Genomic DNA, 18,717 nt, shown 5'->3' with positions numbered 1-18,717 from the left:
CCCATACTTTCTTGCAGACAAAGTTTCAGCATGTTGAAATGTATGGAGCCTTCAGAAATTCCAAGTCTTCTTGAGATTTCCCTGGTAGAAACTCCCTCTGTGTACAGTGCTTAAATTTTCCCTTCTGACAATTCTCTAATTTTCGGCATAACTCAATGTGTTTAAATAAAAATTATCGTACTTCCCCAAGCATAAGCCTCTCCTGGAGTATAAGCCTACCCCCTCTGTTTTTAGACGTTTAACGAGTTGAGGGCATCCCCGAGTATAGGCCCAGGGTGTTTTGCCAAGCATCGATGAAATTTATTAAAATATGCATGTAAAAAGTGTATTTCATTGCATAATAATCGTGATTAGTACAGTAGTTTAATTCCTGCTTTTACGAGAAAACTCGCATTAATTTCAGAGGCCATGGCGGGCAAACATACAGAACATGGTTCACACCTTTACTATTCTGTTATTTACTCAAGATGAACCCCACTACTAAAGTAATCCATATTTCTTTTGAGTATTAGTTTTTTAATGGGGTGTGAGCGAGCAAACTATTCTTCGACAGAACACAGTCTTATTTATTTCCGTTTACATTATAATGTTGAATACCCCAGAGGTAAAGGTTTGTGAAAATTTAATTCCAGTCTACTTCAGGACGATGATTTCCATGAGTCTGTGATCCGTATCATTAATGAAAGTAAACAGAAATATGCTAATGTAGAAAACAAATGTCTATTATGGGATCTTGTTAAGTGTGACATCAGACAGTTCTGTATTTATTTTTCGATTGATAGATCTCGTAAATATAGAAAAAAGGAAAGAATGTTATATAATGAGTTAGAGCATTTGGAAACATTACCATCCGTTTCATATGATTTGAATGCAAAAGAGAGGCACGACGTTGTTTGTCGCGAATTGGATGATATAAATCGGCATTATACAAATGGTGCCGTGATTAGATCCAGAGCACAGTGGATGGAGGAAGGAGAACAGAACAATAAGTAATATATTTCGCTTGAGGAAAGAAATGCAAAATTAAAATCAATTAGTAAACTTTTTGACAATTCAGATAATATTATTACTGACCCCAAATTTATTCTAGATGAGCAGTGCAAATTTTACCAAAATCTTTGTTCTGAACAGGAGGTGCACCTCAATGATTCTGATTTTACTCACAATTCGGTAGATATATTTATTAACCAGTCTGGCATTATTCAATTGACTGATACTCAGAAATTATCTTGTGATAAGCATATTTCAATGGAAGAGTGTACCCAAGCCCTTGAAACCCTGCTTGTTGGTAAATCTCCAGGCACTGATGTGCTTACTACTGAATTTTATAAACATTTTTGGGAATACATTAAAGACCTGGTTTATAATAGCTTTCTCTACTCACTCCACACCGGGGAAGTATCGATTGAACAAAAAAGAGGAATTATTACACTTATTCCAAAAAAAAGATAAGGATTTAAGGTATTTATAAAATTGGCGACCAATTTCTGTCTTAAATACAGACTATAAAATTTTAACTAAATTAATTGCAAATAGACTTCACACGGTTTTAGATAGAATTATTGACCCAGATCAAACTGGATATATCCGGGGTAGGTATATTGGCCAAAATATTCGTCTCATTAATGATATTTTTCATTTAGGAAATCTTAAAAAAATCTGTGGCATAATGCTTTTTATCGATTTCGACAAAGCATTTGAATCCATTAGGTGGGACTTCCTTCGGTCACTTCAGGCTTTTAATTTTGGCGATGGGCTCTGTAAGTGGATTAAAATTTTATATACAGATATCCCCAGTTGTGTTACGAACAATAGCCATGCATCTCAATTTTTCACCTTGCAAAGTGGAGTCAGGCAGAACTGTCCAGTTTCTTTTATTCATTATTAGCTATCTATGTCAGGAAGTGTAATAATATTCAGGGTATTTTTGACCATAAATGATTGTGGTTTTTAACAAGAAAATATCACTTTTTACCAAAAATGACAAAAATATTCACCAAAATTAGAGAATTGAAGATATGATCATGAAATGAACAAATCTGAGAGAGGTCTACCCAAGGTACATATACACCAAGTATCAAAGCATTCAGGCTTGTAGTTTTCAAGAAGAAGTCGAAAAAGTAAAACATTGACACGGACGACGGACAGCGGACAATCACTCATACATGTATGATAAGCTCCGCTCGACAAAGTCGACAGCGGAGCTAAAAAAAAACATAGTTGAACTCTGGTGACCTTGCTCTTTGTTATATAATATAATTCCCTGTATCATAGTTTGATTCAACATAAATATGCATTGTCATAATTAATTTTGAACCAACAGTGGGGAATCAGTCTACCGAATGTCCTTAAAAGATGTAAATATCTTACAAAAGCTTTGGTGCCTTATTTGTTTAATTATTTTAAGGGACATAATTTCCAGCTTTATTCAAAGTAATTCAGATATTTTAGTATAAAAACAAATGTCTCATTGCAAAAAAAAAGTGCTGCATTTAGATGTGAATAGATTCATAAAACATGCAAGATAACAGAAAATTTTAGCTGGCTTAGTCCAACACCCTTTATGAATAGCTATCATGTTGCAAGCTCTGCTTTGTATGCAAATCAACTTAAATAGTTAGTTGGTGTCCAGTGGAGGGAGAAGTCAACAGTACTGTTGCTGCCTGAAAATCTACATCTTCAAACACTGCAATCTTTGAAGTGTGTTTTTTAAACTAGTATTATAAAAACTCTATCATTCTGTTCTAATAGCTGAAACATATTCCTGTGAGTTTTCATTTGTCGAATGAACTGTTTGTCAAATACAGAATACATATATTTTAGAATAATTTTCTTTTTAAAATGTGGATGAAATGTTTTGCTTTTAATGTATTTTTTATGTATTGTTTTTGATTTGATAACTTTGAACTAAACAGATTTTCTATTAGCTTCAATCTTGATCAAAGTTAGGCACCCAGTTCATAGGAATGCTTATATTGATTTTCTGACATCTTGTTTTCTGTAAAGATTTTATTGGTACATGTAGGTTTGCAAATGTGTATCAGACTGTGCAATCTCTCCATGAGTTGGTTTTGAAACCCAGTATGGGATTCTGAGATACATTACCAAGGATATTATTACAAGATAAATCATTTGCTTCATTGAACACATACAACAATGCATATTTCCACTGAGATCAGTGACCTTTGATGTGTATCACCAGTGATCAGTCAAGTAGAAACAGTCAAAATATTTTATCAGATTTTCTTAATTTTTGCATGATATTTTCATACAGGACATCTGTTGTACAAACTCAGGGAAGACTTTATACTGATGAATAAGGTGACCAAGTTTGGTAAAGTTTGGAATAGAATTAGTAAAGTTATTATGCACACAATAACAATTATTAACGACGACAACAACGACAACGCCGGACAAAATTTTTCCCTTAATATACCTTTCGCTTCCATCTTTGATGGTACGGGCAAGGTAACAAAACAAAACTATTCTTCGACATGACTTGTTGGCGACCGTGAAAGGTTTGAATACTTCCTCCACCCTCAGTTTACGTTTTGAATATTGCGAATCAACAGCTTTTAGGAAAAAACAATGTTTTTTTTTTTTTAATTCAGCGTTAACAGATCGCATTTTAACTCACTTCCGCATTGCGAGGGAAAAATTAATTCGCCAATAATCGAAAAACTTTCAGCTTTCCAATTGGTTCAAATTTGCACATGCTTTACGTGAAATTTTAATGAGGTGCAATAGAGCACGCTCCCATAGTTTTAACTATGGGAATTTTCGCTCACATAAAAACTGAACACAAATCAACCATTTTTTTTTTACTAAAATACACTTAGTCTAGTTAATCTTAAATTTAGTATATATTTTAAAGAGAACATGCAATGTTACCCGAAATTGTTATTTTTAATTATGAAAACAATCAAATTAAATGTGCTTTCTGGCAGGTCTGTATAACAAAAAATTTTGAGAAAACTAATGAAAAATTAAAAAACTCTAGGTAGTGAATTAAAATCTATTACAGCTATCCTTTCATCCTTCACTAAATAAACCTGTATATTAAAATGTTTCCGTATTTAAAAAAATATTTGTGCGGGAAAAATTATAGCATTTAAACAAATAACCATGAGATTATGTTCTTCTAAACAATATACACAAATTAATTAATTAACTTATTAACTTACCAACTCCTCTTCCTTATCTCGCTTATCCAATGCAGCGTCCATTGCATCAAAGAACTCTTCATCTTTAATCACAGAGTGTGGTCCCTCCTGCAAAGAAGCACACATTGATAAACCAAAACAAAACTCATTCTTGAATCTTGATAATATTTCCATGTTGTACTCTCCGTTACAAAACCCACTGTTATTGAAAAGGCATGGTAGATATGTCTGCATCAAATCCAAGAGAATCATGTGACAAAGACACATGGAGATGTAGAGATATGAGCTGTGAATACTAAACACACCTGTGAATGTCAGTTTCATTAGCAATGCTAAACCATAGGAAGTAACATGACAGGGGAATACAGTGACAATGTGATCAGAATCAAATCTAACTACAATTGACATAAAAATCTTAATTTTAATTCAAAAGTTTAATAAAATAAAAAATTCATTTGTATTCCATTCCGCACATTAAATTTCCATCATTCATCGTCTTTCACATTAAATATTTATATTTTTAACATGGCCTAATTATAATAATTTGTCTGTTTTCAATACCATAGCAACTTCTTGACATAAATTATCTTTCATATCGTGTTATAGAATTATCTTGACACAAAGCTTATGAACAGGTTAAAATTTTTAATAATGATAATATTATGCCTTTCTGTTTCCTGTAACATGATATATGTTATACTAGTTGTGTTCACTCACAGTTCCTTAGCACGGGCAAAGAGGTCAAATTCCTTAGCCCATGCTAAGCAAACGTGCATGACCGCTTAGCACGGGCTAAGGAATGCTAAGTACGGGTTAAATCTGATCCGAATTTAAGACGCGATCTAGACCCTTAGCACGGGCTAACGAAGTGTGCGCGAACGCTTAGCCCAGGGCTAAGCGCCCTCTGCAGCGACCTTTGAGTGTGAACATTATGCATGTGATCAAATATATCCAATTTTCTCATTCCCAAAATGGCAACCGAGCTCAGTGTACACGCGTCCACACTGATCGGGCCACTGTAGTAGAGCGTACAGCAGCTCCAATCGTAGACAAAATAAAATTGGTTTGCTGTCTACGACATGCATTAATAAAACTCTGTATTCTGTTACGCCTTTGTATACTGTTTCTGTGCATCCAAATCAGCTGGGACCGTCTTCTCTCGCGTTCCTGTGCATGTCGCTTCAAAATTAGAACGAAACATGTCAGCAGCAGAGATAGAACCTCGCGCGTGTCATCCATTTTTCGTTCGTAAATAGCAGCTTGCCAAAGGTCACAAACTGATGGCGCCCCTTAGCCCGTGTTAACGACTGGCCCTCCCTGTGCATAGACGCAATTGGGTCTAGCCAAAATGCAAATATGCTAGATAAGCCTAAATCAGCTTAAATCTTAGCCCTTACTTTGTGTAACGTGAACACAACTACTGCATATAACATGCGACTCAAGTAAGTTGTTACAATAGACAAATTAGTTATATTACATAAATGCATACTACAGTCCAGTCTAGGCATGACTACAGTAAAGTCTAGGCATAAGTACAGTCCAGTCTAGGCATAGCTACATCCAGTCTTGGCATAGCTACAGTCCAGTCTAGGCATAGCTACAGTCCAGTCTAGGCATGACTACAGTCCAGTCTTGTCTTAGCATAGCTACAGTCCAGTCTAGGCATAACTACAGTCCAGTCTAGGCATAACTACAGTCCAGTCTGGGCATAGCTACAGTCCAGTCTGGGCATAGCTACAGTCCAGTCTAGGCAAAAGTACAGTCCAGTCTAGGCATAGCTACAGTCCAGTCTAGGCACGACTACAGTCCAGTCGTGTCTTAGCATAGCTACAGTCCAGTCTAGGCATAGCTACAGTCCAGTCTAGGCATAACTACAGTTCAGTCTAGGCATAGCTACAGTCCAGTCTAGGCATAACTACAGTCCAGTCTAGGCATAACTACAGTCCAGTCTAGGCATAACTACAGTCCAGTCTGGGCATAGCTACAGTCCAGTCTAGGCATAACTACAGTCCAGTCTAGGCATGACTACAGTCCAGTCTTGTCTTAGCATAGCTACAGTCCAGTCTAGGCATAGCTACAGTCTAGGCATAGTTACAGTCCAGTCTAGGCATAACAACAGTCCAGTCTAGACATAACTACAGTCCAGTCTAGGCATGACTACAGTCCAGTCTAGGCATGACTACAGTCCAGTCTTGTCTTAGCATAGCTACAGTCCAGTCTAGGCATAGCTACAGTCCAGTCTAGGCATAACTACAGTCCAGTCTAGGCATAGCTACAGTCCAGTCTAGGCATAGCTACAGTCCAGTCTAGGCATAGCTACAGTCCAGTCTAGGCATGACTACAGTCCAGCCTAGGCATGACTACAGTCCAGTCTAGGCATGGCTACAGTCCAGTCTAGGCATGACTACAGTCCAGTCTTGGCATAGTTACAGTCCAGTTTAGGCATAGCTACAGTCCAGTCTAGGCATAGCTACAGTCCAGTCTAGGCATAGTTACGGTCCAGTCTAGGCATAGTTACGGTCCAGTCTAGGCATAGCTACAGTCCAGTCTAGGCATAACTACAGTCCAGTCTAGGCATAATTACAGTCCAGTTTAGGCATAATTACAGTCCAGTCTAGGCATAGCTACAGTCCAGTCTAGGCATAACTACAGTCCAGTTTAGGCATAAGTACAGTCCAGTCTAGGCATAACTACAGTCCAGTTTAGGCATAGCTACAGTCCAGTCGAGGCATAGCTACAGTCCAGTATAGGCATGACTACAGTCCAGTCTTGGCATGACTACAACCCAGTCTATGCATAACTACAGTCCAGTCTAGGCATAACTACAGTCCAGTCTATGCATAGCTACAGTCCAGTCTAGGCATGACTACAGTCCAGTCTCGGCATAGCTACAGTCCAGTCTAGGCATAGCTACAGTCCAGTCTAGGCATGACTACAGTCCAGTCTAGGCATGACTACAGTCCAGCCTAGGCATGACTACAGTCCAGTCTAGGCATAGCTACAGTCCAGTCTAGGCATAGCTACAGTCCAGTCTAGGCATGACTACAGTCCAGTCGTGTCTTAGCATAGCTACAGTCCAGTCTAGGCATAGCTACAGTCCAGTCTAGGCATAACTGCAGTTCAGTCTAGGCATAGCTACAGTCCAGTCTAGGCATAACTACAGTCCAGTCTAGGCATAACTACAGTCCAGTCTAGGCATAACTACAGTCCAGTCTGGGCATAGCTACAGTCCAGTCTAGGCATAACTACAGTCCAGTCTAGGCATGACTACAGTCCAGTCTTGTCTTAGCATAGCTACAGTCCAGTCTAGGCATAGCTACAGTCTAGGCATAGCTACAGTCCAGTCTAGGCATAACAACAGTCCAGTCTAGACATAACTACAGTCCAGTCTAGGCATAAGTACAGTCCAGTCTAGGCATGACTACAGTCCAGTCTAGGCATGACTACAGTCCAGTCTTGTCTTAGCATAGCTACAGTCCAGTCTAGGCATAGCTACAGTCCAGTCTAGGCATAGCTACAGTCCAGTCTAGGCATAGCTACAGTCCAGTCTAGGCATGACTACAGTCCAGCCTAGGCATGACTACAGTCCAGTCTAGGCATGACTACAGTCCAGTCTTGGCATAGTTACAGTCCAGTTTAGGCATGACTACAGTCCAGCCTAGGCATGACTACAGTCCAGTATAGGCATGACTACAGTCCAGTCTTGGCATGACTACAACCCAGTCTATGCATAACTACAGTCCAGTCTAGGCATAACTACAGTCCAGTCTATGCATAGCTACAGTCCAGTCTAGGCATGACTACAGTCCAGTCTAGGCATGACTACAGTCCAGTCTAGGCATGACTACAGTCCAGCCTAGGCATGACTACAGTCCAGCCTAGGCATGACTACAGTCCAGTCTAGGCATAGCTACAGTTCAGTCTAGGCATAACTACAGTCCAGACTAGGCTTAAGTACAGTCCAGTCTAGGCATAACTACAGTCCAGTCTAGGCATAACTAAAGTCCAGTTTAGGCATAGCTACAGTCCAGTCGAGGCATAGCTACAGTCCAGTATAGGCATGACTACAACCCCAGTCTATGCATAACTACAGTCCAGTCTAGGCATAACTACAGTCCAGTCTATGCATAGCTACAGTCCAGTCTAGGCATGACTACAGTCCAGTCTAGGCATAGCTACAGTCCAGTCTAGGCATAACTACAGTCCAGTCTTGGCATAGCTACAGTCCAGTCTATGCATAGCTACAGTCCAGTCTAGGCATAGCTACAGTCCAGTCTAGGCATAACTACAGTCCAGTCTTGGCATGACTACAACCCAGTCTATGCATAGCTACAGTCCAGTCTAGGCATAGCTACAGTCCAGTCTAGGCATAACTACAGTCCAGTATAGGCATAACTACAGTTATTTAATGAAATAATAACCATACATGTATATTACATGATATTTTGATCATGTATCTTGTCAGACAAAATTATAGCACCACTTGCATGTCCTTATCAGCAACAGTGCTTATACATGTATCACATTGCACATTATCCCAGGGCATCTATGTACCATGTTTCATCAAAATCTGTCAAATGGTACTTGAGAAACAAGACAGAATACATTTGATTTTTCATTCATGGTGTTTAGTCTAATTAATTAGTCTGTAGATTACCTCAATGAACCAAATGAATCATTATACAAATTAAGCAATTATTATGCATAAATTTAGGTCTGTATATTGTTGCAGGGCGCACATGTACCAAGTTTCATTATAATGTGATGATTAATCCTAACTAAATTAGTGGAAAGCTGAAAAGTAATTATTATGCAAATGAAGTAATTATTATAGATGTATATAAATCTAAAACTAATTAGATCATCACATTGTGTTAGAGTATATATGGACCAAGATTCATTGAATTAAGATAAGTACTGTCACAGACCATCTATATACGAAGTTTGTATTGGAATGTGATGAGAAACATAAAATTATGAATTATGCGAATAAGGTAATTAATATCATCTAATTTTAATCCAGGTCCATGAATTGTTCTAGACCATCAATGTACCAAGTTTCATTGAAATGGAATAATTAGTACATGTGATTGCGGTGTGAAAGCCGGAAATTAACTAATTATGCAAATTAGTTGATACATATGTACCCATTTTTGCCCAAAATTAATCAGGTCTCTGCATTGTTCTTGAGCATCTATGTACCAAGTTTCATTGAAAAGTAATGAAGTAATAGTACTTGAAATATCAAAAGCCGAAAATTGATTAATTAGGTAATTAATATTTCAAATATCTGTCTGTGCATTGTCCTATGTATTTATGTAAGTGTCATTGAAATATGATGATTAGAACCTGAGATATCAGTGGAAATGCCGAAAATTGACTAATCATTATGCAAATTAGCTAATTAATATGGAAAAAATTTCTACTCAAAAAACTAATCAGGTATGCGCACTGTCCTAGAGCATCTATGTATCAAGTTTCATCAAAACCCAATGAGTGGTTCTTTAGATATCAGTGGAACAGTGATGGAACAGCTAAAAATTAGCTAATTTTCATGCAAATTAGGTAATTAATATGCACGAGTTTTCAACCAAAACCTAATCAAACCTACGCATTAGCCAAGATCATCTATGCATCAAGTTAACTGCAAACTGCAAAAATACAGCCTATGGTAACCCAACATATACATCCTACGCTGACCCAGTGGATATTACCATGGTAGCTCAAAAGATACAGCCCATGATGACCTAATGAATACAGACAATGGTAACCCAGCATATAAAGCCCATGGTAACCCAATGGATACAGCTCATGGTAACCCAACATATACAGCCCATAGTAACCCAATGGATACAGCCCATGGTAACCCAACATATACAGCCCATGGTAACTCAACATATACAGCCCATGGTAACCCAAGGTATACAGCCCATGGTAACCCAACATATACAGCCCATGGTAACCCAACATATACAGTCCATGGTAACCCAATGGATACAGCCCATGGTAACCCAACATATACAGCCCATGGTAACCCAACATATACAGTCCATGGTAACCCAATGGATACAGCCCATGGTAACCCAACATATACAGCCAATGGTAACCCGATGGATACAGCCCATGTTAACCCAACATATACAGCCCATGGTAACCCAACATATACAGTCCATGGTAACCCAATGGATACAGCCCATGGTAACCCAACATATACAGCCCATGGTAACCCAACATATACAGTCCATGGTAACCCAATGGATACAGCCCATGGTAACCCAACATATACAGCCAATGGTAACCCAATGGATACAGCCCATGTTAACCCAACATATACAGCCCATGGTAACTCAATGGATACAGCCCATGGTAACCCAACATATACAGCCCATGGTAACTCAACATATACAGCCCATGGTAACTCAACATATACAGCCCATGGTAACCCAACATATACAGCCCATGGTAACCCAACATATACAGCCCATGGTAACTCAATGGATACAGCCCATGTTAACCCAACATATACAGCCCATGGTAACTCAATGGATACAGCCCATGGTAACTCAATGGATACAGCCCATGGTAACCCAACATATACAGCCCATGGTAATCCAACATATACAGCCCATGGTAACTCAACATATATAGCCCATGGTAACTCAATGATACAGCCCATGGTAACTCAACATATACAGCCCATGGTAACCCAACATATACAGCCCATGGTAACCCAACATATACAGTCCATGGTAACCCAATGGATACAGCCCATGGTAACCCAACATATACATCCCATGGTAACCCAACATATACAGTCCATGGTAACCCAATGGATACAGCCCATGGTAACCCAACATATACAGCCAATGGTAACCCAATGGATACAGCCCATGTTAACCCAACATATACAGCCCATGGTAACCCAATGGATACAGCCCATGGTAACTCAACATATACAACCCATGGTAACCCAACATATACAGCCCATGGTAACCCAATGGATACAGCCCATGGTAACCCAACATATACAGCCCATGGTAACCCATCATATACAACCCATGGTAACCCAACATATACAGTCCATGGTAACCCAATGGATACAGCCCATGGTAACCCAACATATACAGCCCATGGTAACCCATCATATACAACCCATGGTAACCCAACATATACAGTCCATGGTAACCCAATGGATACAGCCCATGGTAACCCAATGGATACAGCCCATGGTAACCCAACATATACAGCCAATGGTAACCCAATGGATACAGCCCATGTTAACCCAACATATACAGCCCATGGTAACCCAATGGATACAGCCCATGGTAACTCAACATATACAGCCCATGGTAACCCATCATATACAACCCATGGTAACCCAACATATACAGCCCATGGTAACCCAACATATACAGTCCATGGTAACCCAATGGATACAGCCCATGGTAACCCAACATATACAGCCAATGGTAACCCAATGGATACAGCCCATGTTAACCCAACATATACAGCCCATGGTAACCCAATGGATACAGCCCATGGTAACTCAACATATACAACCCATGGTAACCCAACATATACAGTCCATGGTAACCCAATGGATACAGCCCATGGTCACCCAACATATACAGCCCATGGTAACCTAATGGATACAGCCCATGGTAACCCAACATATACAGCCCATGGTAACCCAATGGATACAGCCCATGGTAACCCAATGGAGTTTTCAACCAAAACCTAATCAAATCTACGCATTAGCCAAGATCATCTATGCATCAAGTTAACTGCAAACTGCAAAAATACAGCCTATGGTAACCCATCATATACATCCTATGCTGACCCAATGGATATTACCATGGTAGCTCAAAAGATACAGCCCATGATGACCTAATGAATACAGACAATGGTAACACAGCATATAAAGCCCATGGTAACCCAATGGATACAGCTCATGGTAACCCAACATATACAGCCCATGGTAACCCAACATATACAGCCCATGGTAACCCAATGGATACAGCGCATGGTAACCCAACATATACAGCCCATGGTAACCCAACATATACAGCCCATGGTAACTCAACATATACAGCCCATGGTAACCCAAGGTATACAGCCCATGGTAACCCAACATATACAGCCCATGGTAACCCTACATATAGTCCATGGTAACCCAATGGATACAGCCCATGGTAACCCAACATATACAGCCCATGGTAACCCAACATATACAGTCCATGGTAACCCAATGGATACAGCCCATGGTAACCCAACATATACAGCCAATGGTAACCCAATGGATACAGCCCATGTTAACCCAACATATACAGCCCATGGTAACCCAACATATACAGTCCATGGTAACCCAATGGATACAGCCCATGGTAACCCAGCATATACAGCCCATGGTAACCCAACATATACAGTCCATGGTAACCCAATGGATACAGCCCATGGTAACCCAACATATACAGCCAATGGTAACCCAATGGATACAGCCCATGTTAACCCAACATATACAGCCCATGGTAACTCAATGGATACAGCCCATGGTAACTCAATGATACAGCCCATGGTAACTCAACATATACAGCCCATGGTAACTCAACATATACAGCCCATGGTAACCCAACATATACAGCCCATGGTAACCCATCATATACAACCCATGGTAATCCAACATATACAGTCCATGGTAACCCAATGGATACAGCCCATGGTAACCCAACATATACAGCCCATGGTAACCCAACATATACAGTCCATGGTAACCCAATGGATACAGCCCATGGTAACCCAACATATACAGCCCATGGTAACTCAACATATACAGCCCAAGGTAACTCAACATATACAGCCCATGGTAACCCAACATATACAGCCCATGGTAACCCAACATATACAGCCCATGGTAACTCAATGGATACAGCCCATGTTAACCCAACATATACAGCCCATGGTAACTCAATGGATACAGCCCATGGTAACCCAACATATACAGCACATGGTAACCCAACATATACAGCCCATGGTAACTCAACATATACAGCCCATGGTAACTCAATGATATAGCCCATGGTAACTCAACATATACAGCCCATGGTATCCCAACATATACAGCCCATGGTAACCCAACATATACAGTCCATGGTAACCCAATGGATACAGCCCATGGTAACCCAACATATACAGCCCATGGTAACCCAACATATACAGTCCATGGTAACCCAATGGATACAGCCCATGGTAACCCAACATATACAGCCAATGGTAACCCAATGGATACAGCCCATGTTAACCCAACATATACAGCCCATGGTAACCCAATGGATACAGCCCATGGTAACTCAACATATACAACCCATGGTAACCCAACATATACAGCCCATGGTAACCCAATGGATACAGCCCATGGTAACCCAACATATACAGCCCATGGTAACCCATCATATACAACCCATGGTAACCCAACATATACAGTCCATGGTAACCCAATGGATACAGCCCATGGTAACCCAACATATACAGCCCATGGTAACCCATCATATACAACCCATAGTAACCCAACATATACAGTCCATGGTAACCCAATGGATACAGCCCATGGTAACCCAACATATACAGCCCATGGTAACCCAACATATACAGTCCATGGTAACCCAATGGATACAGCCCATGGTAACCCAACATATATAGCCAATGGTAACCCAATGGATACAGCCCATGTTAACCCAACATATACAGCCCATGGTAACCCAATGGATACAGCCCATGGTAACTCAACATATACAACCCATGGTAACCCAACATATACAGCCCATGGTAACCCAATGGATACAGCCCATGGTAACCCAACATATACAGCCCATGGTAACCCAACATATACAACCCATGGTAACCCAACATATACAGTCCATGGTAACCCAATGGATACAGCCCATGGTCACCCAACATATACAGCCCATGGTAACCTAATGGATACAGCCCATGGTAACCCAACATATACAGCCCATGGTAACCCAATGGATACAGCCCATGGTAACCCAATGGAGTTTTCAACCAAAACCTAATCAAATCTACGCATTAGCCAAGATCATCTATGCATCAAGTTAACTGCAAACTGCAAAAATACAGCCTATGGTAACCCATCATATACATCCTATGCTGACCCAATGGATATTACCATGGTAGCTCAAAAGATACAGCCCATGATGACCTAATGAATACAGACAATGGTAACCCAGCATATAAAGCCCATGGTAACCCAATGGATACAGCTCATGGTAACCCAACATATACAACCAATGGTAAACCAATGGATACAGCCCATGTTAACCCAACATATACAGCCCATGGTAACTCAATGGATACAGCCCATGGTAACTCAATGATACAGCCCATGGTAACTCAACATATACAGCCCATGGTAACTCAACATATACAGCCCATGGTAACCCAACATATACAGCCCATGGTAACCCATCATATACAACCCATGGTAATCCAACATATACAGTCCATGGTAACCCAATGGATACAGCCCATGGTAACCCAACATATACAGCCCATGGTAACCCAACATATACAGTCCATGGTAACCCAACATATACAGCCCATGGTAACTCAATGGATACAGCCCATGTTAACCCAACATATACAGCCCATGGTAACTCAATGGATACAGCCCATGGTAACCCAACATATACAGCCCATGGTAACCCAACATATACAGCCCATGGTAACTCAACATATACAGCCCATGGTAACTCAATGATATAGCCCATGGTAACTCAACATATACAGCCCATGGTATCCCAACATATACAGCCCATGGTAACCCAACATATACAGTCCATGGTAACCCAATGGATACAGCCCATGGTAACCCAACATATACAGCCCATGGTAACCCAACATATATAGCCAATGGTAACCCAATGGATACAGCCCATGTTAACCCAACATATACAGCCCATGGTAACCCAATGGATACAGCCCATGGTAACTCAACATATACAACCCATGGTAACCCAACATATACAGCCCATGGTAACCCAATGGATACAGCCCATGGTAACCCAACATATACAGCCCATGGTAACCCAACATATACAACCCATGGTAACCCAACATATACAGTCCATGGTAACCCAATGGATACAGCCCATGGTAACCCAACATATACAGCCCATGGTAACCCATCATATACAACCCATAGTAACCCAACATATACAGTCCATGGTAACCCAATGGATACAGCCCATGGTAACCCAACATATATAGCCAATGGTAACCCAATGGATACAGCCCATGTTAACCCAACATATACAGCCCATGGTAACCCAATGGATACAGCCCATGGTAACTCAACATATACAACCCATGGTAACCCAACATATACAGCCCATGGTAACCCAATGGATACAGCCCATGGTAACCCAACATATACAGCCCATGGTAACCCAACATATACAACCCATGGTAACCCAACATATACAGTCCATGGTAACCCAATGGATACAGCCCATGGTCACCCAACATATACAGCCCATGGTAACCTAATGGATACAGCCCATGGTAACCCAACATATACAGCCCATGGTAACCCAATGGATACAGCCCATGGTAACCCAATGGAGTTTTCAACCAAAACCTAATCAAATCTACGCATTAGCCAAGATCATCTATGCATCAAGTTAACTGCAAACTGCAAAAATACAGCCTATGGTAACCCATCATATACATCCTATGCTGACCCAATGGATATTACCATGGTAGCTCAAAAGATACAGCCCATGATGACCTAATGAATACAGACAATGGTAACCCAGCATATAAAGCCCATGGTAACCCAATGGATACAGCTCATGGTAACCCAACATATACAGCCAATGGTAACCCAATGGATACAGCCCATGTTAACCCAACATATACAGCCCATGGTAACTCAATGGATACAGCCCATGGTAACTCAATGATACAGCCCATGGTAACTCAACATATACAGCCCATGGTAACTCAACATATACAGCCCATGGTAACCCAACATATACAGCCCATGGTAACCCATCATATACAACCCATGGTAATCCAACATATACAGTCCATGGTAACCCAATGGATACAGCCCATGGTAACCCAACATATACAGCCCATGGTAACCCAACATATACAGTCCATGGTAACCCAATGGATACAGCCCATGGTAACCCAACATATACAGCCCATGGTAACTCAACATATACAGCCCATGGTAACTCAACATATACAGCCCATGGTAACCCAACATATACAGCCCATGGTAACCCAACATATACAGCCCATGGTAACTCAATGGATACAGCCCATGTTAACCCAACATATACAGCCCATGGAAACTCAATGGATACAGCCCATGGTAACCCAACATATACAGCCCATGGTAACCCAACATATACAGCCCATGGTAACGCAACATATACAGCCCATGGTAACTCAATGATATAGCCCATGGTAACTCAACATATACAGCCCATGGTAACCCAACATATACAGTCCATGGTAACCCAATGGATACAGCCCATGGTAACCCAACATATACAGCCCATGGTAACCCAACATATACAGTCCATGGTAACCCAATGGATACAGCCCATGGTAACCCAACATATACAGCCAATGGTAACCCAATGGATACAGCCCATGTTAACCCAACATATACAGCCCATGGTAACCCAACGGATACAGCCCATGGTAACTCAACATATACAACCCATGGTAACCCAACATATACAGCCCATGGTAACCCAATGGATACAGCCCATGGTAACCCAACATATACAGCCCATGGTAACCCATCATATACAACCCATGGTAACCCAACATATACAGTCCATGGTAACCCAATGGATACAGCCCATGGTAACCCAACATATACAGCCCATGGTAACCCATCATATACAACCCATAGTAACCCAACATATACAGTCCATGGTAACCCAATGGATACAGCCCATGGTAACCCAACATATACAGCCCATGGTAACCCAACATATACAGTCCATGGTAACCCAATGGATACAGCCCATGGTAACCTAACATATACAGCCCATGGTAACCCAATGGATACAGCCCATGGTAACTCAACATATACAACCCATGGTAACCCAACATATACAGCCCATGGTAACCCAATGGATACAGCCCATGGTAACCCAACATATACAGCCCATGGTAACCCAACATATACAACCCATGGTAACCCAACATATACAGTCCATGGTAACCCAATGGATACAGCCCATGGTCACCCAACATATACAGCCCATGGTAACCTAATGGATACAGCCCATGGTAACCCAACATATACAGCCCATGGTAACCCAATGGATACAGCCCATGGTAACCCAATGGAGTTTTCAACCAAAACCTAATCAAATCTACGCATTAGCCAAGATCATCTATGCATCAAGTTAACTGCAAACTGCAAAAATACAGCCTATGGTAACCCATCATATACATCCTATGCTGACCCAATGGATATTACCATGGTAGCTCAAAAGATACAGCCCATGATGACCTAATGAATACAGACAATGGTAACCCAGCATATAAAGCCCATGGTAACCCAATGGATACAGCTCATGGTAACCCAACATATACAGTCCATGGTAACCCAATGGATACAGCCCATGGTAACCCAACATATACAGCCAATGGTAACCCAATGGATACAGCCCATGTTAACCCAACATATACAGCCCATGGTAACTCAATGGATACAGCCCATGGTAACTCAATGATACAGCCCATGGTAACTCAACATATACAGCCCATGGTAACTCAACATATACAGCCCATGGTAACCCAACATATACAGCCCATGGTAACCCATCATATACAACCCATGGTAATCCAACATATACAGTCCATGGTAACCCAATGGATACAGCCCATGGTAACCCAACATATACAGCCCATGGTAACCCAACATATACAGTCCATGGTAACCCAATGGATACAGCCCATGGTAACCCAACATATACAGCCCATGGTAACTCAACATATACAGCCCATGGTAACTCAACATATACAGCCCATGGTAACCCAACATATACAGCCCATGGTAACCCAACATATACAGCCCATGGTAACTCAATGGATACAGCCCATGTTAACCCAACATATACAGCCCATGGAAACTCAATGGATACAGCCCATGGTAACCCAACATATACAGCCCATGGTAACCCAACATATACAGCCCATGGTAACGCAACATATACAGCCCATGGTAACTCAATGATATAGCCCATGGTAACTCAACATATACAGCCCATGGTAACCCAACATATACAGTCCATGGTAACCCAATGGATACAGCCCATGGTAACCCAACATATACAGCCCATGGTAACCCAACATATACAGTCCATGGTAACCCAATGGATACAGCCCATGGTAACCCAACATATACAGCCAATGGTAACCCAATGGATACAGCCCATGTTAACCCAACATATACAGCCCATGGTAACCCAACGGATACAGCCCATGGTAACTCAACATATACAAC

At 40.9% G+C, this 18,717-nt stretch overlaps 1 protein-coding gene across 1 annotated transcript in view; it reads right to left on the bottom strand.

The window, feature by feature from the left end:
- LOC100371003 (ceramide transfer protein-like) overlaps window positions 1-18,717 on the bottom strand; it is a 39,492-nt gene that overhangs the window by 6,277 nt on the left and 14,498 nt on the right. Inside the window, exon 8 of the mRNA XM_085507267.1 lies at window positions 4,185-4,271. Coding sequence (XP_085363393.1) covers window positions 4,185-4,271 — 87 coding nt within the window. The remainder of the gene's footprint in view (window positions 1-4,184; window positions 4,272-18,717) is intronic.

This window comes from Saccoglossus kowalevskii, chromosome 13, assembly GCF_978046115.1.
Source record: "Saccoglossus kowalevskii chromosome 13, keSacKowa6.1, whole genome shotgun sequence".
NCBI classification, from domain to species: Eukaryota; Metazoa; Hemichordata; class Enteropneusta; family Harrimaniidae; genus Saccoglossus; species Saccoglossus kowalevskii.
The sequence above is the reverse complement of the archived record's forward strand: the minus strand, read 5'-3'. Positions and strand labels throughout refer to the sequence as shown.